General features: G+C 50.1%; 1 protein-coding gene across 5 annotated transcripts in view; it reads left to right on the top strand.

Annotated features, from left to right (window-relative positions):
• Nucleotides 1–27,174, top strand: part of nalcn (sodium leak channel, non-selective) — a 259,921-nt gene that overhangs the window by 115,959 nt on the left and 116,788 nt on the right. For all 5 annotated transcript variants that reach the window (XM_038818429.1, XM_038818427.1, XM_038818428.1 and 2 more), the window contains 2 exons: nucleotides 21,552–21,688; nucleotides 24,350–24,488. In XM_038818429.1, the coding sequence (XP_038674357.1) occupies nucleotides 21,552–21,688; nucleotides 24,350–24,488 (276 nt within the window). The remainder of the gene's footprint in view (nucleotides 1–21,551; nucleotides 21,689–24,349; nucleotides 24,489–27,174) is intronic.

Here is a 27,174-nt window from a genome sequence, read left to right as displayed (position 1 = left end):
AACGAGCTTCTCTTGGTAGCTGAAACGTACCAGTCCAGGCAACACCCTGGCGAATCTCCTCTGCACCCCCTCTCGTGCAATCACTTCCTTTCTATAATGTAGCAACCAGAACTGCACACCGTACTCCAGCTGTGGCCTAACCAGCGTTTTATACAGTTCCAACATCACCTCCCTGCTCTTAGATTCTCTGCATTGCCTAAAACATGCAAGAATCCCACGTGCCTTGTCAACCACCTTATCTACCTGTCGTGCTGCTTTCAGGGATCTATGGAGATGCACACAGAGATCCTTCTGTACTCCCTAGGGTCAGTGCTCGCAGTGCCAAGGTCCCTGAGTGGCAGTGGAAATGCCAGGGTACCACCCTGCCCAGAGGCCAACCACCTAAACATAACAAAAACAAAGAAAATTACAGCACAGGAACAGGCCCTTCAGCCCTCCCAGCCTGCGCCGATCCAGATCCTTTATCTAAACCTATTTTCCAAGGATCTACTTCCCTCTGTTCCCCGCCCGTTCATATATCTGGGGCCTCTGATGGCCTTGGAGGACCCCCCCCCCCCCGCGAAGTGTCTTTACGCCTGATCCACATTTGTGTGGGCCGGTGACAGACGGTACCCTGGTCTCCCAGGCACGGGCGAATGGGGCGGCAGCAGATTTAAATTAGCCTAATGGCTCCCTTAAAAATGTAAATCTGGATCTGGCCCTCGAATGCGAGGTCTCGCAAGATCGCGTTATGTCGTATTCAATATTTTCCCCGCTTCTTGACTGTGATAGAGAAATTCAAACAGCATTCATCAGGTAAGCAAAACTGAACTTTATTTCCGAATTAGAACTGACTGCTAGCAGTAAATGTCTGAGACTTTTGAAGTCGGAAGGCAGTCAGTACAAACTGCTGAGTCCGTCCCAAGTCTGCGATAGTACAGAAGAACAAGGCGATTTTTATACATTATAGGATCAAGATAACATGAATACAGCTTGGTCAGGAATTTAATCGAAAGTAAAACATAAGTAATAATCGTTACAATGGCGTCACCTTGCTGACCTTTAGGGGAATGGAGTTTCATATCATTATCTTGTCTTTGTTTTAAGAACGGGACAAATTTGTTTACGAACAGGAAGAGACAGCTTTTTAGCTTGGTATTTATTGAGACTGCTTCTAGGTTCATAACGAACAAGCCTTATCTTAGAATTTCAGAGTCACCCAGTTATCAGGTCATGTTGACCTCGGCTGTATCTGTGTATTTTGTATCTGTGTCTTAGGTTAAATTCAATTGTACCAAGAAGACTTGACTAGTTTTCCCATCATGCCATTATTTGCTTCACACAATACCACAGTTAGACCTCACAAGGCGTTCCCAACGTCGCAAATCGTGCCAGAGGCCCCTTGCGACATTAATGGCCTCGGCGCGACACTGAATCGGGCGGGTCGAGGCCATTCAGTCGCACCCCAAATGACCAATGGGAGACGATAACGGTACAACAATAGTTTAATTCCCAGTTCAAGGGCGGCACGGTAGCACAGTGGTTAGCACTGTTGCTTCACAGCTCGATTCCTGGCTTGGGTCACTGTCTGTGCGGAGTCGGCACGTTCTCCCCGTGTCTGCGTGGGTTTCCTCCGAGTTCTCCCGTTTCCTCCCACAGTCCAAAGAGGTGGATTGGCCGTGCGAAATTGCCCTTGGTGTCCAAAAAGGGTGGTGGTTACTGGGTTACGGGGACAAGGTGGAGGTGCGAGCTTGGGCCGGGTGCAGACCCGATGGGCTGAATGGCCTCCTTCTGCACTGTAAATTCTATAATTATAGAAGTTCTCCTGTGAATTCACTTCAAATTTACCTGGAAACTCTCTCGAGAAATGTGAAGTGTTAAACATTTCTGACCTGCGGATTAAAGTTTCCAGCTGTGAAAACAACTATGTTGATTTTTTTCCGACCACTCAAACCACCGTTCACCATTGCGTCAGCTGTTTCCATAGCAATGGTACCATCGTTAACATCGACCACAGATCTTGAAAAGTGTTGCAAAAATGAATTCCTGAATGGGAGCTGTTATTCTTTTTCCCGAATAAGAACTGTTTTGCTTTGTTTTTCAATGTTTAACGTTCACACCAACCTCCACATGAGAATTTTTATTTGGAACCTCCAACATTTGTTTTTTGGCGAGTGTTTTTTTTTTTGAAGGTGTGTTTTTAATTGTTTTCAGTAACACTGTGCAACAGGTTGGCCTGGTTTCACAAACGTGGTCACATTAACATCCTGGTTTATTGAATCAGTGTTTGTGCTGTGAAAGCCAGATATTCTTGACAAGACAAGGGGCGGGATTCTCCGGGAATCGGCGGGGCGGGCAGATACGGCGCAGTGGAGCGGCGGGAACCACTCCGGCGTCGGGCCGCCCCAAAGGTGCGGAGTCCTCCGCACCTTCATGGGCTAGGACGGCGCCGGAGTGATTTGCGCCCCGCCGGCCGGAGTGGAAGGCCTTTGGCGCCGTGCCAGACGGGGCCGAAGGGGCTCCGCCGGCCGGCACGGGTCCACACATGCGCGGGAGCGTCAGCGTCTGCTGACGTCATCCCCGTGCATGCGCGGGGGGGTTTCACCTTCGCGCCAGCCATCGCGGAGGCTGACACGGCCCCCACGGTACAGGCCCGCCCGCGGATCGGTGGGCCCCGACCGCGGGCCAGGCCACCGTGGGGGCACCTCGCAGGGTCAGATGCCCCCCGCGACCCCTCAAGGACCCCGGAGCCCGCCCGCGCCGCCAGGTCCCGCTGGTAAGGGACCAACTCCAATTTATGTCGGCGGGACCGGCATAGAACGGGCGGGACTTCGGCCCATCGTGGGCCGGAGACTCGCCGGGGGGGGGGGGGGGGGGGGCCGCTGCCGCCGGCCACCGACTGTCGCAACGTGATTCCCGCCCTCGCCAAATCCCCGGTGCCGGAGAATTCGTCAGCCGGCGGGGGCAGGATTCACACCAGCCCCCCGGCGATTCTCCGACCCGCCGGGGGAAGGTTTTTTAAAAAAATTGTTAACTTGTGTGCAAAACTGATCTTTGTTAGCCCAGAACAATGGAGCGAGTGGGGGTGGGGGGGCCTGGGATTGGGGGAATCATACTGGTGTGGACTGAGAATCGGTCATCAGACAGAAAGCAGCGAGTAGGGAAACATGGGTCATTCTCGGGCTGGGTACAACAAGAATCCGTGCTGGGGCTACAGTTGTTGATAATCAATATAAATGATTTGGCTGCGGGGCCCAATTGTCATATTTCCAGATTTGCTGTTGTGAGTAAGCGGAGTTAAGTTGTGAGGAGGACGCAAGGAGGCTTCAAGAGACTCGGACAGAGTAATGAATGGGCGTGAACATGGCAGAAGGAATATAATGTGAATAAGTGCGAAGCAATCCACTTTAATTGAAATGACAAAAAGGCAGGGCACTTCTTTAGCAGTGATAGGCTGGGGAGTGCAGCTGTCCAAAGGCTGCCCTTGTTCACGAGTCACTAAAAGCTAGCACCTGGATCCAGCGAGCAATTGGGGAAGCAAATTGCATGTTGACCCTCGTCGCAAGGATCGAAGTACAGGAATAGGGGTGCCTTGCTGCAGTGGTCTAGAGTCTTGGCGAGACCACACCTGGAGCATTGTGTATAGTTTTGGCCACCAAATCTAAGGAAGGATATACGTGTCATAGAGGGAGTGCAGTAGAGGTCGACATGACTAATCCCCGAGGTGGCAGGAATTGGCACATGAGGAATGATTGAGGAGACCGGGCCTGTATTCCCTGTAGTGACGAAGAATGGGAGGTGATCTCATTGAAACTTAGAAACCCTTACAAGGTGTGATAATGCAGATGTGGATAAGATTTTCCCAAGCTGGTGAGTGTAGAACCAGGGGACGCAGTCTCAGAATAAGGGGATAGGCCATTCAGGACTGAGATGAGGAGGAAGTACTTCTTCAGAGGGTGGTGAATCTTTGGAATTCTCTCCCCCAGAGGATTGGTCAAGGGATATGGAGATAGTGGGAATAACGGCTTTGAGGTAGGTGATCATCCACTATCTAATCGAATAGCGGAGCGCGCTTGATGGGTCAAATGGCCTCCCCCTGTTCCCGGAGGCAAAGAAACCAGAGGGGAGGTTCGAAGGTTTTTTTTTGGTGAAGCGAATTGCCGTGATCTGGAATGCGCTGCCTGAAAAGGACAGTGGACGTTGACTCAATGATGACTTTTGAAAATGGCAATTGGATAAATATTTGAGGAGGCAAACTTTGCGGGGCTGTGTGCAAGAGGGGTGGTAGTGGGATTAATTGGATAGTCCTGTCAAAGAGCCAACATGATGGACAGAATGGCCTCCTTCTGTGCGGACTGATTCTACAATTTGGCGATACACCCGCGGCTGAAGGAAGTCTAATCCTGATCCCATTGGCCCTTCCGTGATTTGGAAAGAAGGGGGCCTGTTTGGAAGGTTGCTTAAATATTTGTTGATATTCAGGGAAATTCTTCCGGGTGGGCCACCTTGCTCCTTTGCCATTCCTGTTGGCATCACGTTTTCCATCAATTTCTCGGCTGGGATTTTATGCTCCCATGAAACCCCTTCCCCTCCCCAGGGCCTGCAAGCTTGCCACCCTACACCCTTACTAAGTTGAGATCCAGCTCACTCCCCCACGCCCCGAGTGCAGTACTGACGGTGGCCACGGCTCCCTGTGGCGCTACCGCTACTGGAGAGCTGCCGGGCTCTGGCGGGGAGTCCTGTCGCTGAGCGGGTGCACGTGTCGTCTCCAGTCTGCTAACGGGCATTAAATGGCCCCGGGGCAGCTGTTCTTCCCCAGCCCTCTCACCCTCCCCAACACACACGTTTTCTTTTAGCTGGGGGTGCAGAGCGGCCGGCCCACAACAGCCTGTAAAATTCAGCCCCAGCAGCCCCCTGTACCCTGGCAACCGAGAGTCTGACATCACAGAGAATAGCACCATCATAAGCATTAGCTTAAGATAAAACTGCCGTTGTGGCAAAACAAAAGCTCTCGATTCTATTGAAGAAATATTTTCAGCATTGGGTATGAAAGCAGTATTTTTACGAAATACAGTTAGTTTCAAACGCGAGGGTAGACATTGCCTAATCTCGATCATAAATCTAGCCTGAGACTAACCATCTCTTTCACTGCGTCTCTGTAATTTAAATATTCCTATCAAGATTCACATGCCAGTTGAGGGCTATTTCCCCCCCCCTCTCCTGTTATAAATGGGGAACGTTGCTCATCAATCTCCCTCTTACGATTTGTAAATTGCCAGTCATTCCAACACAGTTTGATTTAAGTAAAAGACAGTTCAGACTTTACTTGATTGCAGTGTGGCCCAGCTTGGCGCACTCCCATAACGTGTTTATGATGGAGATTTACTGCACCTAGAGATGCCAGCCGCAGATATGACAAAAGATGACATCACACCACCATTGCAAAATTGGATTGTGCAGCCAGGAATAATTAAAATGCATTAATGATGCATTACAAATTTGTGCAATTTAACTTTAGTCTCACTTTCCCCTTTGTTTCGATCTTCTTTAGGTGCTACTTTCTGAGCTGTTTGTTTTATTTTTTAGCAATAGTAATTCCTTTCTTCCACATTTATTCATTTAACCGGCGGTGGTGTGTTACTGTTTGTGGCATTAGGGTGCTGGGGATTGGAAGGGTTAAAACTGGCGATACAGTACACCCATATTGTGATGGGGAGAGTCACGGGGAGTAACAGAATGCAGTGGTGCATCTGCTCGGGACTGTGTCCTGTTTATGTACACAGTTGTGTTATTAATAAATAGTTAACAGTTCCACCGCACAATCCTCGAGATTTCTTCATGCGTTTGTCCACCTTAAATGTATCTGCACTGTTCACCTTTGTTACTGAGTGGGTTGGACAGCTGGTTTGTGATGCAGAACAAGGCCAGCAGCGTGGGTTCAATTCCCAGCTGAGAATTCTGAATTTGCCCTCTGTGTACCCGAAGAGGCTCCGGGATGTGGCAACTGGGGGTTTTTCACAGCAACTTCATTGCACTGTTAATGTAAGCCTACAACAAAGATTATTTATTTATTTATTTATACTTATCATTGCAAACCCTTTGAATTTAGGGGCTGGTTTAGCACACTGGGCTAAATCGCTGGCTTTTAAAGCAGACCAAGCAGGCCAGCAGCACGATTCGAGTCCCGTACCAGCCTCCCCAAACAGACGCCGGAATATGGCAACTAGGGGCTTTTCACAGTAACTTCATTGAAGCCTACTCGTGACAATAAGCGATTTTCATTTCATTTCATTTCATTTCCTTGGTTGCTGCTTGGATCTCTGCTGGGAACACTTTTATTTAATTTTGTTTTTTTTTTTAAAAATGAACCTTGCAGAAATCATTAACAGCAGACTGGCTGCCAACAGGATCAAGTTTGGGTTTTTTGGGGGGGGAAAAAAGGATTTAAAAATGCTAATTAATCACAAAGTGGTGCGATGTGGGAGTCCCGAGATGTTCTTCTCTGTGAGAATATGGTGTGAAAGCTACTGAAATGTAAATGAAGGCTCTGGATTTAACCAAGATTGTCACTCTCTGAATACAGCCAATAGCTCTGCGCAGTTAATCCAGGATTAGGGATTCATAATCCTCGTGGGCAATTAGGGATTGGCAACAAATATTGACTGAGCCTGTCACGCCCAAACCCGTGAACTAACTTTTAAATATAGCTACATCATTGGCGCCATTTTGGATTAAGTGCTGGACCGAGAAAGTTTATTGCAATGCATCCAACCAACCATTCCCCATAAATTCTCTTTCCTTTAATGGTTCCAGCACAGGAAGAAACCACACAGCCCATCGTGTCTGTGCCAGCTCTCTGAAATTAGCACAGATATTTTCACCATATGCCCTTTATCAGTAACTACGCAAACCATTTTTCTTCCAACTCACTTTTGAAAATTACTCTTACATTTGCTGCCACTGCCCTTTCAGGATTTTATTTGTATGTTTCTTTTTGTCAGCAAGTAAAGGTTTTGGTTGGCCAATGAGTAGGTGCAGCGAGCGCATTGGGAGTTTCTGTGTGGTGGATCAAGTGGTGGTATTGTAAAGTGAATGATTGAAAAGCAGAATAGACTCGCCGCTATTCAATATGGTCCAGCAGGTAGCACTCTCTCCTCTGAATCATAAGGCCCAAGTCCCACTCCAGGGCTTCAGTACAAAACATCAAGGCTGACACTCCCAGTGCATTACCGAGGGAGTGCTGCACTGTGCCCTCTTCCAATTCAAGCACTAAACCACGGACCCCCCCTGACTGCCTGGATGGAGGTGAAAGATCCCGTGGAATTATTTTCAAGGAGAGCAGGAGAATTCTCCACCGCGTCCAGACCAATATTCATCCCTCAGTCAACATCACTGAACTGGATGATCTGGCATTGCTGTTGGCGGGAGCTTGCTGTGAGCACGTTTCCCACATTACTACTGTGGGTGGGGTCTCCCGGTCTCACCAACAGCTCGCCGGCTAGGCCACTCGAGAACGCACTGCAGCCAGCCACCTTCAGCTGGACCGGAAGATTCCCCGATGGAAGGGACAGAAATCCCACCCAGTGACTCGAATGTGCTTTGAGGCGTCAACTGGTTGTGCAAAGTGCTAAATAAATCTAAGTTTCTTCTCTTTCCTTAAATTCCGTGCTAACCACCAAACTCTCTCCTTTTTGAGACACTCCCAGATTAAAGGGATCAACCTTCTATTTATTTAATTCTGGCGTGGGGTGAACTTTCTTCTTTCATAGACTTTCATAGAAATTTTCTATTATTATTCCCAAAACCTGATAGGCGGCCTAATCCCAAGTTTCTATAACCAGGTATTGAGCCACGCCATGGGAGTATCTAGTGCAGGGGTGGGCAAACTTTTCCGTGCAAGGGCCACATTCAGAAATTCACAATTTTAAAGGGCCGCATAGTATATTAAGTAAAATAATTACTTCACCCGGTTATGATTCTGGGCGCCTCATATAGAACATAGAACAGTACAACAGAACAGGCCCTTCGGCCCTCGATGTTGTGCCGAGCAATGATCACCCTACTCAAGTCAACGTATCCACCCTATACCAGTAAGTAACCCAACAGCCCCCCCCCCCCCCCATTAACCTTAAAAAAAAAAAAAAAATTTTTAATTTTTTTTTAAAAAAAACATTTTTTTTTTAATGACTTTGTGGGCCGCATAAAGACCTTTGGCGGGCCGCATGCAGCCCGTGGGACGTAGTTTGCCCACCCCTGATCTAGTGTGACTCATCCCTGTATCTCCTCTTTCCTCCAGTTATGTTAGATACATAACTGTGACCTTGTTCTTCCTTCAGTGGTTTGGGGAAATCAGCAAATGCATCTTTCAATTGTTACTGAGCACCAAAAGGATTGTGCGGAAAATATTACATTTCGCCTTCGTGATATTCCACTTGGGCATAGTGAAAATATTCCCGCTTGTGGGGAGGGGCAAACCTAGGGACCATTCATGTAAGATAGTCACTCATCACTCCAATAGGGAATCCAGAAGAAACATCTTTATCCAGAGAGTGGTGAATGTAATGATATATATAATCTGAGAGTAAAGAGTTAACAAGATGATGTTCATGAATATCAACACTAGATGGCATCACTGAGCAGTCTTATAAAAGGCTGCATCTCTAAGCATTCTGGGAGAAGCTGTTGGAGAAGTTGATGAAGAAGGATAGTGTGAGGTTGAGTTAGAGTGTAGGTTGTATTAGAGAGAGATAATTAATTACTGTAACACAGATTCAATACTATAATTTTGTTAGCTTTTACTCAGTAGAGTGTGCGAGCCATTTCAGGTAGGTTAAAATAAACTAGCTTTGGTTTAAACATATAGCTTTATGTTCTTTGTAAAGACTATGGGCTGGATTCTCCCGGGAAAACCGGGGCCAACGACTCCGGCGTCAACGGGCCCCCAAGGTGAAGAATTCTCGCCTGTCTCGGGGGTTGGTGGACGCCGGAGGGGTTGGTGCCATTCCAGCCGGCGCCAAAGTGTCTGTGCGAGTCCGCGCATGCGCCAAAGGGCCGACGTGATCTGACGCATGCGCGGAACCGCCAGCATATTTTGGCGCATGCGCAGATGGTTTTCTTCTTATCGCCGGCCATGGCAGAGCCCGACAGGGGCCGGCTCAGAAGGACGGAGTGCCCCCATGGAACAGGCCCGCCAGCAGATCGGTGGGGCCCCCCCCCCGGGTGAGATACACACACACACCCCCCCCCCCCCCCCCCCCCCGGAGGACCGTTCCAGCCGACTTACCTGCCAGATCCCGGCGTGTGGGACCACACGTAACCCATGCCGGCCGGCCGGACTGGCCAAAAACGGACTGCCGCTTGGCCCATCAGGGCCTGGAGAATCGCCGGGGGGGGCTGGCTGCCAACGGCCCCCCGACCGACCGGCGTGGCATAAACCCCGCCCGAGAAACGGCGCCGGAGAATACGGCAGCCAGCATCGGGGCACGGGACGGGATTCGCGCCGCCCCCCCCGGGGATTCTCCGACCCGGCGGGGGGTTGAAGAATCCCGCCCTACGACTTTGGCTATCTTGGAAAACAATTCAAGGAACATAACAGCGGGAATGTGGGACTTGCTCCTACAGAGAGTGGGTGAGGTGAATGTTCTCAATATATTTAAGGGGAAGGTGTACTATCACATGAGGTGGAAAGGAATAGACGTATATGCTGATAGGATGCAATGAGGAGGGAATAGGAGAAGACTGGTGGAATATGAACACCATCGTGGAGCAGTTGGGTTGTGAGGTCTGATTCTGGGCTGTAAATTGAACCTGATGTTACAAATTCTGCCTCAAATGTGGAAAATCAGAAGCATTAAATGGTCACTTTTGCCATGATTGGAAAAACTGATAAAAAAAATCATAGAATCCCTACAGTGCAGAAGGAGCCCATTCGGCCCATCGAGTCTGCACCGACCCTTCGAAGGACCACCCTACCTGGACCCAATCCTCCACCCTATTCCTCCAACCCCACCCTAAGGGGCAATTTATCACGGCCAATCCACCCAACCCGCACATCTTTGGACTGTGGGAGGAAACTGGAGCACCCGGAGGAAACCCACGCAGACAGGGGGAGATCGTGCAGACTCCACACAGACAGTCCTCCCGAGGTCAGAACGGAACCCAGGTCCCTGGCGCGGTGAGGCAGCAGTGCTAACCACTGTGCCACCTTGCCGCCCAAATCGTTGAAATAAAACGAGAGGGAAAAAATCAGGTGGACAACCTATGACCGGCCGATTGCTGAAAGTGAGAGGAAATAATTTGGGAAGAGGCTCGTTAACACCAGCACGGAGCAATTGGGCCGAATGGCCTGTATCTGGGCTGTAAGACTCTCTGTGATGGTCTATAATAGCATTCTACCAGATTACTTTTTGAAAAAGCTTGTATTGTCTATTAATGTGATACTGAGGGTTTTTGAAAAATGTTTTAAATTGGCTCTTAGCACTCAGACATGAAGTGGGAAGGTGTATGTCAATCACAAAGGTACTTGATGTCAAATGCAGTGCAGATTCACTGAACATTTTAATGAGTTTCTATTCTGGTATTTTTTTTTTAAAAGCAGGGTTGCATCTGTGAGTGCAAAATTATGCAAATCTTTGTCAATTTTGTGAAGAGAATTTGTGCATTCCTCATATTTAAAGGGGAATGGCGAATGGCTGGAGGAAATAATTCCACAAACGTTGCCCGCCACAGATTAGTCAGAGTCGAAATGTCAGTGGGACTGGTCAGCTGGCTTACGGGTATCGCAGGAGTCCTCATGGCCAAACCGATTGAGGGCCACGAAAGACATCCCAAATGTGCTGCATTAGCTCAACCCAAAGACGTGTGGGTTAAGTGGATTGACCATGCTAAATTGCCCTGAGTATCCAAAGGGGTTGGGTGGGGTTGCATGGTTATCGGTATGGGGCGGAGGTGTGGGCTTAAGTTAGTGGTTAGCACAATTGCTTCACAGATCTAGGGTCCCAGGTTCGATTCCCGGCTTGGGTCACTGTCTGTGTGGAGTCTGCATGTTCTCCCCGTGCCTGCGTGGGTTTCCTCCGGGTGCTCCGGTTTCCTCCCACAGTCCAAAGATGTGCGGGTTAGGTGGATTGGCCATGCTAAATTGCCTGTAGTGTCCTAATAAAAGTAGGGTTAAGGGGGGGTTGTTGGGTTACGGGTACAGGGTGGATACGTGGGTTTGAGTAGGGTGATCATGGCTCGGCACAACATTGAGGGCCGAAGGGCCTGTTCTGTGCTGTACTGTTCTAATTTACAGTGCAGAAGGAGGCCATTCGGCCCATCGAGTCTGCACCGGCTCTTGGAAAGAGCACCCTACCCAAGGTCAACACCTCCACCCTATCCCCATAACCCAGTAAGCCCACCCAACACTACGGGCAATTTTGGACACTAAGGGCAATGTAGCATGGCCAATCCACCTAACCCGCACATCTTTGGACTGTGGGAGGAAACCGGAGCACCCGGAGGAAACCCACGCACACACGGGGAGGATGTGCAGACTCCGCACAGACAGTGACCCAAGCCGGAATCGAACCTGGGACCCTGGAGCTGTGAAGCAATTGTGCTATCCACTATGCTACCGTTCTGCTCCTCAATGGCCAAAGCCATTTGCGGGAGCCCCTTTCCTCTCCTCTCCCTTCCGAGTGAGGCTGTGTACCATCCTCCGAACCATCCTGCCAGCTCCTTGCCCAGTAACGGGTGCCCAATACCGCTGCATGGTTAAAATAGTTGAAGTGCAGCACTCTCGCCCTGTGCTGTGCTTGACTCACTGCGACTTGTTCGAAAAGTTACTTCTCAGTCCCCTTGCGTGTCAAAATCAGCAAATGGATTTGCTTCCATCATCAGAATTCCTTCGCTCCACCCCAAATCAATCACCCCCACCACCAACCACACCCATTCCGCCGTGTGGGCAGCATGCCACTGCGCTCCCCCCCCCCCCCCCCCCCCCCCCTCACCCCCACTCCCCCACTCTCCTTTGCCTGACCCCTATCTGGCCCATTTACTTCCCACCCCCTTATGTTTGCTTGACCTGATTTCTTCATGTATTTGTTGGCTGCATGTGGGCGTTGCTGGTCAAGCCAGCATTTAATGCCCATCACTAAACACTGCACAGGGTCCTCACCCTGCATGAAACTGCTCTGGAGATTGACCAGTAAGTAATTAAGTCTCCGTAATCAGAGGGTGGACACTGTACAGGCAGCAGGAGTCATCAGTCACAGCTTTTACCCTATAATTCCTTGTCTTGACATTAATTTGAGACAATCAAAAGGGCCTCATAAATGAGAAAAAGGAATTCTCAGATGCGTAGAAAAGAAACAAATAGAAGAAAGACTTTGCAACCAGTGAAGTATTTTGGAAGTGTGCTCCGGTTGTAATGGAGGAAACACATCAACCAGTTTGGGCACAGCAAGCAGGGGCAGCAGGGTAGCATGGTGGTTAGCATAAATGCTTCACAGCTCCAGGGTCCCAGGTTCGATTCCCGGCTGGGTCACTGTCTGTGTGGAGTCTGCACGTCCTCCCCCTGTGTGCGTGGGTTTCCTCCGGGTGCTCCGGTTTCCTCCCACAGTCCAAAGATGTGCGGGTTAGGTGGATTGGCCATGATAAATTGCCCGTAGTGTCCTAAAAGTAAGGTTAAGGGAGGGAGTTGTTGGGTTACGGGTATAGGGTGGATACGTGGGTTTGAGTAGGGGGATCATTGCTCGGCACAACATCGAGGGCCGAAGGGCCTGTTCGGTGCTGTACTGTTCTATGTTCTAAGCTCCCACAAACAGCAATGTGAACATCTGTTTATAATGTTGGTGAGGGGTTAAATATTGGCCAGGACAGCAGAGAAAACTCCCCGGCTCGTCTTCAAAGTAGTTCCACGGGATCTGTTACATCTCATCTATAAGACTGCCCCCGCGACAGTGCAGCTCTCCCGCAGTACTGTATTGGAATATCAGCCAGGAGCGGGACTTGAACCCACAACCTTTGTGTCTACACGTGTGTGTGTCTGTGACTGTGGGTGTGGGCTTGTGTGTGATTGCGGGTGTGTGTCTGTGTCGATGTGAGTCTGTGTGGGTATGTGTGCCTGTGGGCATCCCAGTGTACATATGTCTGTCTCTGTGGCACTGTGGGTGCATGTGTCTGTGTGAGTGTGTATGTGTGTGACTCTGTTCAAGGGCGGCACAGTAGCACAGTGGTTAGCACTGTTGCTTCAAAGCGCCAAGCTCCCAGGTTCAATTCCCGGCTTGGGTCCCAGTCTGTGCGGAGTCTGCACGTTCTCCCCGTGTCTGCGTGGGTTTCCTCCGGGTGCTCCGGTTTCCTCCCACAAGTCCTGACAGGCACACACCAGACAGACACACTCCAGACAGACACACTCCAGACAGACTCACTCCAGACAGACTCACTCCAGACAGACACACTCCAGACAGAGACACACTCCAGACAGACGCACTCCAGACAGACGCACTCCAGACAGACGCACTCCAGACAGACGCACTCCAGACAGACAGACTCCAGACAGACGCACTCCAGACAGACGCACTCCAGACAGACGCACTCCAGACAGACGCACTCCAGACAGACACACTCCAGACAGACACACTCCAGACAGACTCACTCCAGACAGACACACTCCAGACAGACACACTCCAGACAGACAGACACACTCCAGACAGACAGACACACTCCAGACAGACACACTCCAGACAGACACACTCCAGACACACTCCAGACAGAAACACTCCAGACAGACTCACTCCAGACAGACAGACGCACTCCAGACAGACAGACTCCAGACAGACGCACTCCAGACGGACGCACTCCAGACGGACGCACTCCAGACGGACGCACTCCAGACGGACACACTCCAGACGGACACACTCCAGACAGACACACTCCAGACAGACACACTCCAGACAGACACACTCCAGACAGACTCACTCCAGACGGACACATCTGCGCCACATGGACTGCAGCGGTTCAAGAAGGCAGCTCACCCCCACCTTGTCAAGGGGCTGTTAGGGCCAAACCAGCGAGGCACCAGCGAGGCACACAACCCATGGAAGATGTTTTACAAAATGATTGAGTTTAAGGCCTCTATAGTTGAGTATTATGCCGGGACCATGAATTGAGTCACTGACAAGATCCCCGACAACCATAATGATCGGCTCGAACAGGCTGCGGCAGGAATCATTCTGAATGACCCCATGAACTCAGCAATTTCAGTGTCACCTTTAAGTTCAGAGGTGAGCCTCGCATCAAGATGGTAATGTATTCAGTCGGAGTGAAAATAATAGAGGAATGATTCAAATCAAACCGCAACGTGGAGGGAATGAGAGCTCGGAGTTAGTGCCCGAACACACGGACGGCGAGCGTCCATTCACTGAGATTGTGGTGGATCCGAACCTTGACCCCAAACAGCCTTACCGACGTTCCGTAACCCTTAACCCCCCCCCCGCCCAATAAAAATCGATCAACCCCAGTTTTGGAATTTTCAATTGATGTCTGCCCTCAGCAGAGGGGAGGGGAGAGAGAGAGAGTTCCAAATTTCCACTCCTGCCATCGGCCCTCTATAACAGCCTGGCTGTAATTTTGAAATAATAAATATGTTCTGATGGAAGGTCACAACCTGAAAATATTGGGCTGGATTCTCCGATCGGCGACACCAAAATCGTGTTCGGCGATCAGCCGGAGAATCCACATTTACCCGGGATCGGAGGCGGTGCTGTTTTTGCCATGCTCCGCCCCCTCAATTTGGTGTACTCTTTGAGTATGCCGCACTCCGTACGAACGGCCTCAGGACATCACCTGAGGCCTGTGGTGATATGCATCACTGTAGATACACAAGGGGTTAATGTAAGTACACGTAGACTAGCTAGACACTAGAGGGAGCACCAGAGACATGACACACACACACTCAACAAATAGGTCTAAGATAGGACACAACCAATGGGCATTGACGATACACACAGAGGTGACACTACCACAGGGGGGCATTACACCAACCCATATATAAAGGGTACAGCACACATGATCTTCCTCTTTCCAGTGGAGACACTCAGTGAGTACAGACACAGGGTTGATTCAACATCACACCCACCACGTGGATTGTAGCAGACTGGTTCATCAGTCTGAGTAGCTATAGAAGGATTAACAGTAGAGGCGAATCCGAGTAGGGGAATTGTAAATAGTTTCATAAACGTGTTGAAGTTATCTCCACGTCTGAACCTTCCTTTGTCAGAGTGAACATCAACGAAGCAGCTTTTGCTACGCCAAGAGCATAACAAGACAAGGCCCTCCCCTCATGCTCTGCCCCCGATGGGTCGAGTGCCCGACGGCGTTGTTCACCTGTCCTCTCACCATTCCGGGACCCAGGGTGGCGGCTGCGGACTGAATCCAGCGATGCCACCTTCGGGGTGGGCGGGGGGGGGGGGGGGGGGAGAGAACCGTTCCGTGGCGGGGGGCCTTCGTCGAGGGCTGGGGGGGTGACTGGTGGGGGGGGGGGTGGTCCGGGGTTGGCAAGACGGGTTGCAGGGGCCAGTTTTTGGCAGGCCAGGTCCACACATGGCCGGCGCCATGTTGCACGGCACGCCCGCCGCAGGTCGCCGTGCGCATGCGCGGCCACGGTCCCGGGAACTCTGCGGCTGTATCGGCAGGTAAAGCCGGGGACTTTACGCTGCGCAGTTTCTAGCCCCCCCACTGGGCAGACCTGCTAAATATTTCCAGCATTTTCTGTTTTACTTTCAGACATCCAGCACCCACAGTTTGAATTGTTTGATTTAATGTCAACAGTATAGATGAGGGGAGCACTCATTATAATATTCCTGCTGTCATCGTGGTGACACAGAATGTTTACAGGCTTTGCTGAATTAAGGAAACAACTACTTTATTGAGAAACCTCCGATGGTGACCATCACCATGAGGTTCAACAAGAAAGAACGGGATCAGGAGATGTTACATCATTTCCTGTGATGATGCACACTGGTCTCATTAGTATATCACACTTAGAATTAACCCCGAATACTACATGTGGTATTATCAGAACTGTCAGTACTGCACGGGGTAATGAAGTGTTGAGAGTAGCCACTAGAGGGAGCTACAGTTACAATTATATAAGGCAGTGATGCTGAGCCTTGTGGGGAGAGTTTGTGCAGGAGTTAGCTAGTGAGAGTCAGAAGTACAGATAGTGCGAGTGAGAGCAGATCATAGTTTAAAACAGTAGTGAGATTAGCTGTCGATGAGTATAGTTTAGATGTTATTAATCAACTGTGCATTCTTGAGGAGTACGTGTCGAATCCAAGTTAGTAGTGTTGATAAATTTATAGCTTTGTTTAAGTTGAAGCTATTTTGTGAACACAACGCCAACCATCCTGAAATAAGCAACACAAAAAACACTCAATATCTCTATCTGTGCACACATGAAGCAACACTAACCTCTAGCCTACATGCAGCAACATTTCATGGTAATGACTCCCCCCGCCATGCTACTCCACATCTGTATGAGGGTTTCTTGTACGGGCTGCAGCTGCACATCCTTCACTTCCAAACCCTCACCAACTATCAGTGGCATTCTGCCCTGTTGCCCAGAAGTGACGGGGTCCCCAGTGGGAGGCTCCCGATTGGGAGTCCTCCCTTTTTTTCATCAGGGATTTGGCATGGAGGGTGTTGCACGCAGCATCCCACACAACAGCAGGTTAAGATAGTTCAGCGACTGCCAGGCCGTCTGTACGTCCTGCGGCTTCGCGGACTCCATGTTCCATGTTTAGGGGATGTACGAGATTGCAGCTCCTTTTGGATTATTTGAGGACGTTGCTCCTCAACTTGCGGCTGTGCTTCAGCACCTGGTTCCTGATGTTTGGTCATCCAGTTTGGAGAGGGGGTGGGTTGATTGGTCGACCTTCTCACTAGCCTGCTCCTGGGGTTGGCCAAGGTGTCCATAAAGAGGTCTAGGCAGGGGGGAGTCGTTTGGCCCAACGTCCCCTCTTCCAAGGTTACATCTGCATCAAGGTGTCCCTTGGAAGGGAGCTCATAATGCCCGCTAGTACCCTGCATGCCATCCATGGCTGGTGGGTCCCACAGGGGCTGGAGGGCATCATTAGCCCCCAAACACGGCATTTCAATTTAATTTGATAAGTTTCCTTTTAAGTTCTGTGTGTTACAGTGCCCCTTTAAGGGGATGTCCATTTATTGACAGTGGTGGTAGAGTTAGGAGCTATACCTTTGTAATGTCTCGCGTTGTGAATCAATTTAAAACTGAGTAAAAATTGACTTCTGGTCTCTTCCTTCACCACTTGCCTGTCAGAAGTACCCATGCCACATTTTGCTTTTTTATTTTTATGGTTGTGCTAACTTCTATTTTTCAAGCATCATTGATGGGATGTGGGTGTCGCTGGCTAGGCCAACATTTATTGCCCATCCTTAATTGCCCCTTGAGAAGGTGGGGGTGAGATGCCTTCTTGAACGGCTGCAGTCTGCGTGGTGTAGGTACACCCACAGTGCTGTTAGGAAGGGAGTTCCCGGATTTTGACCCAGTGACAGTGAAGGAACGGCGATATATTTCCAAGTCAGGATGCTGAGTGGCTTGCAGGGTTTTTGAACTTCTCCCCCTGTAGGAGATAGTTTGTTTTTGTCAGCCTGATTAACTCCGTCAATTATCTCATCACCTTAGGGTGGACAATCCTTCAATCTTCTCTACTCAGCGAATGAATTTATGAACAGCGTGATTCAACGGCCCCTTCGTGGATTTGGCCCCTTCTCAGCTTCCTGGGGCCCTGCTGGCTCTTGACCATCCAGCTGATGGCCTTCCCTGAGCTGTGCCGTTACAGTTGTCTTGTGCGGGGACAAGGTCGTTGAATCACACAAGAGGAATTTCTAGACGCTCGAAACTTCTCGCGAGATTCGCGATCTGGATCTTGCTCCCGCTGGCCAAGATCCAGATCAGCATATTTAGATGATTCAGTTGACTCATTTCAATATGCATGTGCCGGATTTTTCCAGGTTCCGGGGAAATCACCGGCCGTGCTGGCGGGACCTCGCCAGGACGCTGTTTAGCTCTGGTCCACACAAACGTGGGCGAGATGTGACGGCACCTGGGGGAGGGGGTCTGCCAGGCCATTGGAAAACCCCTGGGTGGTCGGGAACAGGGCAGGGAGGCACCCTGGCACTCCCATTGGCACCTGAGCACCGCCAGCCTGGCACTGTTAGGGTACCCAGGTGGAGCCCCCCCATGATGGCAGGGGCACTGCCATGGTACCAGGCTAACAGTGCCAAGGTGCCAGGTTGTCCATGCCAGGCATCAGGCCCAGAGGTGCCTTACCCATTAGAGTTGGGGCGAGGGGCCAGTGCAGGAAATTACTGACGTGCGGCCTCGCTGCGCGTCTGTCACTAAGTCCCATAAACATTGCGAAATGTCATTCCGAGCCGGGTCTTTCTCTGTGCTGCAGGTGAGAAACACTGCGCATTTGATAATAGCGGGAGCCTTTGATACAGTTTTCCTAATGACTCAAATTCCCAGCCATTTCCCGTCCAATATCATTGGTCTATAGAGTGTTTCCTCCACTGAAGGTTTGCAGAGCTTCAACTGGTGTAGGCGATTGAAGACAATGGTCCCAACATCGGTTGACTACCTGTTGTGCCTTTTCCTCTAGCTTTGGAGGTTAGTCGTTTACTAATTACTGCCTCTATCTTTGTTTTCGCCATTAGTATTTATTTCATTCTTCTAACACACCTAGCTCTCAAATTGGTGTGCTCGGAAAGGAGCCAGAAATCTTCATTGTGCATTGTCTCTTGGCCTCACCTGCTGTGGTGTATAGGTCTCTACTGCCACCTTCTGAGACGTTCACAACTTGCAATTTTGCTGTTCACTAACCTTCATTCTCCGACGGACTTACTGGCCAATCTGCCACGGCATTGCTCCTGGTACATTAGAAGATACAAATAGTGGAATTTTCCATTCTGGAGACTGAGTGCGGTGGCGGGGGGGGGGGGGGGGGGGGCACCCGCACAGATAGTCAGCCACATCAGGCCAGCTGTATTGTGTAGTTCAGGTTCAGCATGGAACCTGGAAGAGCCAAGCGCTGCACTCCACAGTTCAGCGAGGCCTCCCTGGGAATTCTCCTCTGAGTCGTCCAGGAAAGGCAGGAGATCCTCTTCCCTCTGGATGGGAACAGGAAGTCCTCCCACCTGACCCTGCTGGCCTGGGAGGAGGTGGTCAGGGAGGTCAGTGCTCGGGACCAACAAAAAAGGAATGCCCTGCAGTGCAAGAAAAAGGTTGAATGATCTGATGAGCTCTGCCAGGGGAAGTGAAACTTCTACTAACTCCAAACCCCGACTCTCACACGGATGTCAGGCAGCCTGAGGGTTGGAGTCCACATCAGCTGATGGAACATCATCTCGGAATGTCTGTCAGCCACGTTAAGCTCACCATCTCTTGTGAGTTCCTTCACAATGGCATTGTACTATCTTACTGGGGAGGGAGCGGTGCAGACAACAGGCTTCTGAAATGCTCTCCGTCAGTCCATCTGTCTTTATGCAGGTCGGGATCACCCACAGTAAAAGGGAGATTGCCAAGACCAGAAGGGGGGAAACCCCAGAGTCGGGGACACTATTCTCCCAGGAGGAACGGGCAGCAGTGCTCACTGGACAGGATAGATACTGTTCTTACTATAATCCCACCTCATCCCTGGACAAGGGAAGGTGCCTGCAGCAAAGACTTAACGCTCAGCTCCAAGTATGAGCCGCATCGTCTGTCGACCCTTAGTCGCGGCAATTGTCTTCGTGGATTTGGCCCCTTCTCAGCTTCCTGGGGCCCTGCTGGCTCTTGGCCATCCAGCTGATGGCCTTCCCTGAGCTGTGCCAATTGGCAACGAGCCTTTCATCTCATTCTGATCCAAGTCATCGACAGTGCAGCGTTGCCTGCCGCCTGAATTCTCCACTCCGCCTTTTATCTGTGAGCGGATACAATTGAGGAATGAATGATAGATCCCCTTGAATAGCCTCCCTCCCGCTATAAGGCAGATATCCAATCCCTAGCCTTTGACCTACCCTCAGTCAGTGCCTGACAGACCCTGACCACCCCTGGCAGGCTGATAACATCCTGGAGGTCGACAGGAGGCTAAGCAATCCCCCATCAGGGGTGGCTGCACATTCACAATGAGGGTCCTTATTCGGGTCAAAATACCCACGTCCGCTAGCCCACATTCAGACTTCTGGTGGGGGTACGCCAGTGGCCATGACAATAACTATCGACACACAATCCTTGTACTTTTGTCATTTCAGCACGCACACTGCCTTGAAGACCATGAACAGTACACTGGGAACATAGAGGCTTGTGGGCTCCATCCTGCCTCTGCGCAGCAGTGGCCTGGCCCTTCATTACTTGGCCCTTCATTACCTGACCCTATTCTGACACGCCTCTGTAAGGATCCAACACCAATTTAGACCGTATCCACCGTAACACCTACACTTGGTGGATTCTTGTCTGAATGTGCAACATTAATAAAGGGGCGAAGCTCATTCATTTTGCATGGGACCCTCAAGACCAGCAGCTGAGTTATAAGGTCCATGTACAGTTGCAACCTGCCCTTCCATTGGCTAATAAATGCTGTGCTGTTTCCTTCCCACACGCCCAGTCTCTTTTTTTCTAGCTTGTTATTCAAACTACACCATTCTTCGCGAAAGGTGAAAAAGCTGAGGTTGACTTTTGTGAATGAAACCAGCTTCCAATCTCTGCCCCCCCCCCCCCCCCCCCGCACGCCCCCACCCCCATCACCCACCAGGTTCCTCCCGTCCTCCAGACTCACCGCCTCCTGATTCCCATTCCTCCTGCCACCATCCAGCCTTCCTTGTTACCCTTCACCCCATCATGTTCTTCCCCCTGAATTCTTAAACTCTCACCTCCTTGAGCATCCTCGATTTTCATCACTAATTTCATGGTGAACGAGGAAGACATGGACACCAACGCCAACCTGGGCACGGCCTTCATTGTCATTGAGCCCAAGTCCCTAACAGCACAGTGGGTGTTTCTGCACCACATGGACTGCAGCAGTTTAAGATCAGCACCACCTTCATGAGGGCAGTTAGGGATGGGCAATAAATGCTGGTCTTGGCAGCAACACACACAACCTTGAAAAAAAAAAGGATATCTTAAGATTTCAAAGCCAAGTTCGGGCGGGAAAGTGGAGCTGAGTCCACAAAAAGATCAGCCAGGGGGCAGCACGGTGGCGCAGTGGGTTAGCCCTGCAGCCTCACGGCGCCGAGGTCCCAGGTTCGATCCCGGCTCTGGGTCACCGTCCGTGTGGAGTTTGCACATTCTCCCCGTGTTTGCGTGGGTTTCGCCCCCACAACCCAAAGATGTGCAGGGTAGGTGGATTGTACACGCTAAATTGCCCCTTAATTGGAAAAAATTTATTGGGTACTCTAAATTTCTGGAAAAAAAAAGATCAGCCATGATCTGATTGAATGGCGGAGCAGGCTCGAGGGGCCAGACTCCTGCTCCTAGATCTTGTGTTCTTATAAGTTAAAGTTGATCATAATACAAACTATCATTTTAATTTCAGCTGAAACAAAGTGAAGCCAACGCCGACACCAAGGAAAAGCTTCCACTTCGTTTACGAATCTTTGAAAAGTTCCCAAACAGACCACAGATGGTGAAGATATCTAAATTGCCATCGGACTTTTCAGTTCCCAGAATCAGGTTGGTGTTGACCATGGTGTTGGAGATATTCCTCTCAAAACCAGGCTGGGGCTAGATTATAACTTGCCCATTCCTTAGGGTCAGGTTGACATCGCAGATCAGGGCCTAGGTTCCAAAGCCAACTCGATGCTGGGCTCCACGCTTTAGGAAGGATGTCAAGACTTTGGGAGAAGGTGCAGAAGGGATTTATTGCACCGACACCAGGAATGAGGGACTTCTGTTCCGTTCTGAGTCAAGAGAAGCTGGGATTGTTTCCTATTAAGGCTGGGAAGGTGAAGGGGAAATTTAAGGACGGTGTTCAAAAATCTGAAAGGCTTTGACAGAGTAAATAAGGAGAATCTGTTTCAAGCACCTGAGAGGTTCGAAGGGGTTTGAAGATCTAACTCAAGAGCGGACTATATGGTCAATGGAAGAGTCCTGGGGAAAATCGATGTACAGAGAGATCTGGGAGTTCAGCTCCATTGTACCCTGAAGGTGGCAATGCAGGTCGATAGAGTGGTCAAGAAGGCATACAGCATGCTTGCCTTCATCGGACGGGGTATTGAGTACAAGAGTCGGCAGGTCATGTTAGAGTTGTATAGGACTTTGGTTAGGCCACATTTGGAATACTGCGTGCAGTTCTGGTCGCCACATTACCAGAAGGATGTGGATGCTTTAGAGAGGGTGCAGAGGAGGTTCACCAGGATGTTGCCTGGTATGGAGGGTGCTAGCTATGAAGAAAGGTTGAGTAGATTAGGATTGTTTTTGTTGGAAAGACGGAGGTTCAGGGGGGACCTGATTGAGGTCTACAGAATTATGAGAGGTATGGACAGGGTGGACAGCAACAAGCTTTTTCCAAGAGTGGGGGTGTCAATTACAAGGGGCCGCGATTTCAAGGTGAGAGGGGTAAAGTTTAAGGGAGATGTGCGTGGAAAGTTTTTTACGCAGAGGGTGGTGGGTGCCTGGAACGCTTTGCCAGCGGAGGTGGTAGAGGCGGGCACGATAGCATCATTTAAGATGCATCTGGACAGGTATATGAATGGGAGGGGAACAGAGGGAAGTAGATCCTTGGAAAATAGGCGACAGGTTTAGATAAAGGATCTGGATCGGCGCAGGCTGGGAGGGCCGAAGGGCCTGTTCCTGTGCTGTAATTTTCTTTGTTCCTTGTTCTTTTTGTAAGGGGTTTCTACAGAATTCCCATGTCAGATTCATGAGTGACTATCTAATATTTATGACCCCTAGTTTGGGTCCACCCCACAAATAGAAACATCTTCTGCATGTCTACCTCTCAAAACACTTTTTAATGTGAAAGTCTTCTATCAGGTCGACCATTAGCCAAACATTTGCTAACATGACTCAAACCTCCAGAGGCTACCGATGTATTTCTAATATTGTTTAAAATGTGTTTTGCACATTAGTCTAATTTTTATCCAATATAGTTTCATTCTTTTTTATTTTTCCATGAACAGGATGTGGGTGTCGCTGGCTGGGGTAGCGTTTATTGCCCACCCCTCGTTACCCTTAAACTGAGTGTCTCGCTCGGCCATTTCACAGAGTCAGTTAGAGGCATCCCCATTGCGGTGGCTCTGGATTCACGTGTAGGCCAGACCACATAAGGACAGCAGATTTCCTTCCCTAAAGGACATTCAATTTATTAATCATTGGATGTAGGTGCTGCTGGCAAGGCCACCATTTATTGCCCATCCCTAATTGCCCTTGATCTGAGTGGATTACTTAGCCATTTCAGAGGGGGGCAGTTAAGAGTCACCCACATGGTTCTGGAATCACATGTCGGCCAGACCAGATAAGGACGGCAGATTTCCCTCCCTGAAGGACGTGAGTGACTCAGATGGGTTTTTGAAACAATCAATGATCGTTGTCATGATGAAAATGAAATGAAAATGAAAATCGCCTATTGTCACGAGTAGGCTTCAATGAAGTTACTGTGAAAAGCCCCTAGTCGCCACATTCCTGCGCCTGTTCGGGGAGGCTGGTACGGGAATTGAACCGTGCTGCTGGCCGGCCTTGGTCTGCTTTAAAAGCCAGCGATTTAGCCCAGTGTGCTAAACCAGCCCCAATGGATCATCAGAACAGGACACAACCAATGGGTAATCAGGAGACCCAGAGATCACCATCACTGAGACTAATTTTATTTTCCAGATTTATTACTGGAGTTTATATTCCGCCAGTTGCCATGGGTGGATTTGAACCTGTGACCCCAGGGCCTTGGCCTGAGCTCCTGTTGCATTACCGCTGTACCGCCATCTTCCCCCTTGTTGAAGCACCGTTCCGTTTCTCAACCTGCGTTATTTTCATTGACAAGAACTTAAGTAACAGAAGCAGGAGTGCTCCATTTGGCTCCTCGAGCAATCTCCATGATTCAACAAGACCATGGCCGATCTTCCGTCTCAACTACCTTTGCTGCGCCATCTCCATGTCCCTTCATTCCCTCAGTGTCCTAAATTCTGTCGACTTCCGTCCGGAATGGACGAGCCGTTCCTGCTCTCTGGAGGAGAGACATCTTAATATTCGCAACCATTTGAGAAAGGAAAGTGTGTGACACACAGTAACAAATATCTTCAATAAATATAACCCCCCCCATCCCCCCATCATAAATGGCACAGAGCCTTCGGAAATGGACTTTAGTTGGCTTACTGTCTGCCTCAATGTGTTTATTTTTAGGGAAAGTTTTATGAAGCAGTTTATTGATCGTCAACAACAGGACACAAGTTGTTTGCTCCGCAGATTGCCGTCAGCTACATCATCCTGTGACCACTCCAAACGCTCCTGTATTGAGGATAATAAGTATATTGATCAGAAGGTAAAACTGGAGCAATATTAATGACACTCTTACAGAAAAAAACAAGGTTGATCTCTGCAAATAATTGGGCAGAAGGTGCAGACATAGTTATTGCCAAACATTGGACACTGGCTTCAAAATGATATTGCAAACATTGATTTCCAGAAAATTGCCTGACACCTTTGGAAATGTCATAAATTTTGAAAGAATTTTGACAACCTCCCTGTCATGGTATGCAAACACGCAACCAATGGATCATCAGAACAGGACACAACCAATGGGTAACCAGGAGACCCAGAGGTGGCATTACCACAAGGGGGCACTGCACGACCACTATAAAAAGGGCAAGGCACACAGGCTCTGCCTCTTCCATCGGCAGAAACCTAGGGAGCAAGACAGGCTTGATTAGCAGCAACATCACACCCTAGCACGTTGTCGAGAGCAAGCTTATATAGTTAGCAGAGTAGACTGAGTTACTAGAGGCAGATTAGCAGAGTGTCGAACTCATTTAGGAGCATTGTTAATCGCTTAACAAATATGTTGAACTTATCTCAGAGTCTGGAGCATCCTTCAGCAAAGCCTACATCAAGTATCAGCTTATGTTACTCAAAGTAACATAACACAACACTCCCGATGTCCCAGAACACTTTACAATACTTTTGGAAGTGCAGTGATGGAGGAACTTTCCAGCGGGCCGTGAATCTTTGGTATGCTCTGCTCCAGAGGGCTGTGGAAGTTCAGACTTTGAGTGTGGTCAAGACCGACAGCAATAGGTTTCGACATCATAAAAACTTTAAGGGATACAGGGGTGGTGCCCGGAAAACGATGCTGAAGTTCGAAATGCGCCATGATCTCGCTGAATGGTGGAGCAGGTTTGAAGGCTGAATGGCCTTTGCTCCTATTTCTTACATTGTTATCAAACACGGCAGTCAAGCTACACAGTGCAAGTTCCCAAGAACAGCAATGGGGTTGTGAACTAATAATCTGTCTTTTTGTGGGTGTTGGTTGAAAGATAAATATTGGCCCAGAGACCAGGAGAACTCCTCGCTCTTCTCAAAACCGTGTCAGGATCTGTTACATCCACCTGACAGGACAGACAAGGTTTCGGTTAATGTCTTGCCTAAGAGGACAGAACATCCAACAGTGCAGCACTCCCTCAGTACTGACCCTCTGACAGTGCAGCACTCCCTCAGTACTGACCCTCTGACAGTGCGGCACTCCCTCAGTACTGACCCTCTGACAGTGCAGCACTCCCTCAGTACTGCCCCTCTGACAGTGCAGCACTCCCTCAGTACTGACCCTCTGACAGTGCAGCACTCCCTCAGTACTGACCCTCTGACAGTGCGGCACTCCCTCAGTACTGACCCTCTGACAGTGCAGCACTCCCTCAGTACTGACCCTCTGACAGTGCAGTGCTCCCTCAGTACTGACCCTCTGACAGTGCAGCGCTCACTCAGTACTGACCCTCTGACAGTGCGGCCACTCCCTCAGTACTGACCCTCTGACAGTGCGGCACTCCCTCAGTACTGACCCTCTGACAGTGCGGCACTCCCTCAGTACTGACCCTCTGACAGTGCGGCACTCCCTCAGTACTGACCCTCTGACAGTGCGGCACTCCCTCAGTACTGACCCTCTGACAGTGCAGCACTCCCTCAGTACTGACCCTCTGACAGTGCGGCACTCCCTCAGTACTGACCCTCTGACGGTGCAGCACTCCCTCAGTACTGACCCTCTGACAGTGCGGCACTCCCTCAGTACTGACCCTCTGACAGTGCGGCACTGCCTCAGTACTGACCCTCTGACAGTGCGGCACTCCCTCAGTACTGACCCTCTGACAGTGCGGCACTCCCTCAGTACTGACCCTCTGACAGTGCAGCACTCCCTCAGTACTGACTCTCTGACAGTGCTGCACTCCCTCAGTACTGACCCTCTGACAGTGCGGCACTGCCTCAGTACTGACCCTCTGACAGTGCGGCACTCCCTCAGTACTGACCCTCTGACAGTGCGGCACTGCCTCAGTACTGACCCTCTGACAGTGCGGCACTCCCTCAGTACTGACCCTCTGACAGTGCGGCACTCCCTCAGTACTGACCCTCTGACAGTGCAGCACTCCCTCAGTACTGACTCTCTGACAGTGCTGCACTCCCTCAGTACTGACCCTCTGACAGTGCAGCACTCCCTCAGTACTGACCCTCTGACAGTGCAGCACTCCCTCAGTACTGACCCTCTGACAGTGCGGCACTCCCTCAGTACTGACCCTCTGACAGTGTGGCACTCCCTCAGTACTGACCCTCTGACAGTGCGGCACTCCCTCAGTACTGACCCTCTGACAGTGTAGCACTCCCTCAGTACTGACCCTCTGACAGTGCAGCACTCCCTCAGTACTGACCCTCTGACAGTGCAGCACTCCCTCAGTACTGACCCTCTGACAGTGCGGCACTCCCTCAGTACTGACCCTCTGACAGTGTGGCACTCCCTCAGTACTGACCCTCTGACAGTGCGGCACTGCCTCAGCACTGACCCTCTGACAGTGCAGCACTCCCTCAGTACTGATCCTCTGACAGTGCAGCACTCCCTCAGTACTGACCCTCTGACAGTGCAGCACTCCCTCAGTACTGACCCTCTGACAGTGCAGCACTCCCTCAGTACTGACCATCTGACAGCGCAGCACTCCCTCAGTACTGACCCTCTGACAGTACAGCACTCC

This window comes from Scyliorhinus canicula, chromosome 14 (assembly GCF_902713615.1).
Source record: "Scyliorhinus canicula chromosome 14, sScyCan1.1, whole genome shotgun sequence".
Taxonomy (NCBI): Eukaryota; Metazoa; Chordata; class Chondrichthyes; order Carcharhiniformes; family Scyliorhinidae; genus Scyliorhinus; species Scyliorhinus canicula.
This window is presented reverse-complemented; position numbering and strand designations above follow the sequence as displayed.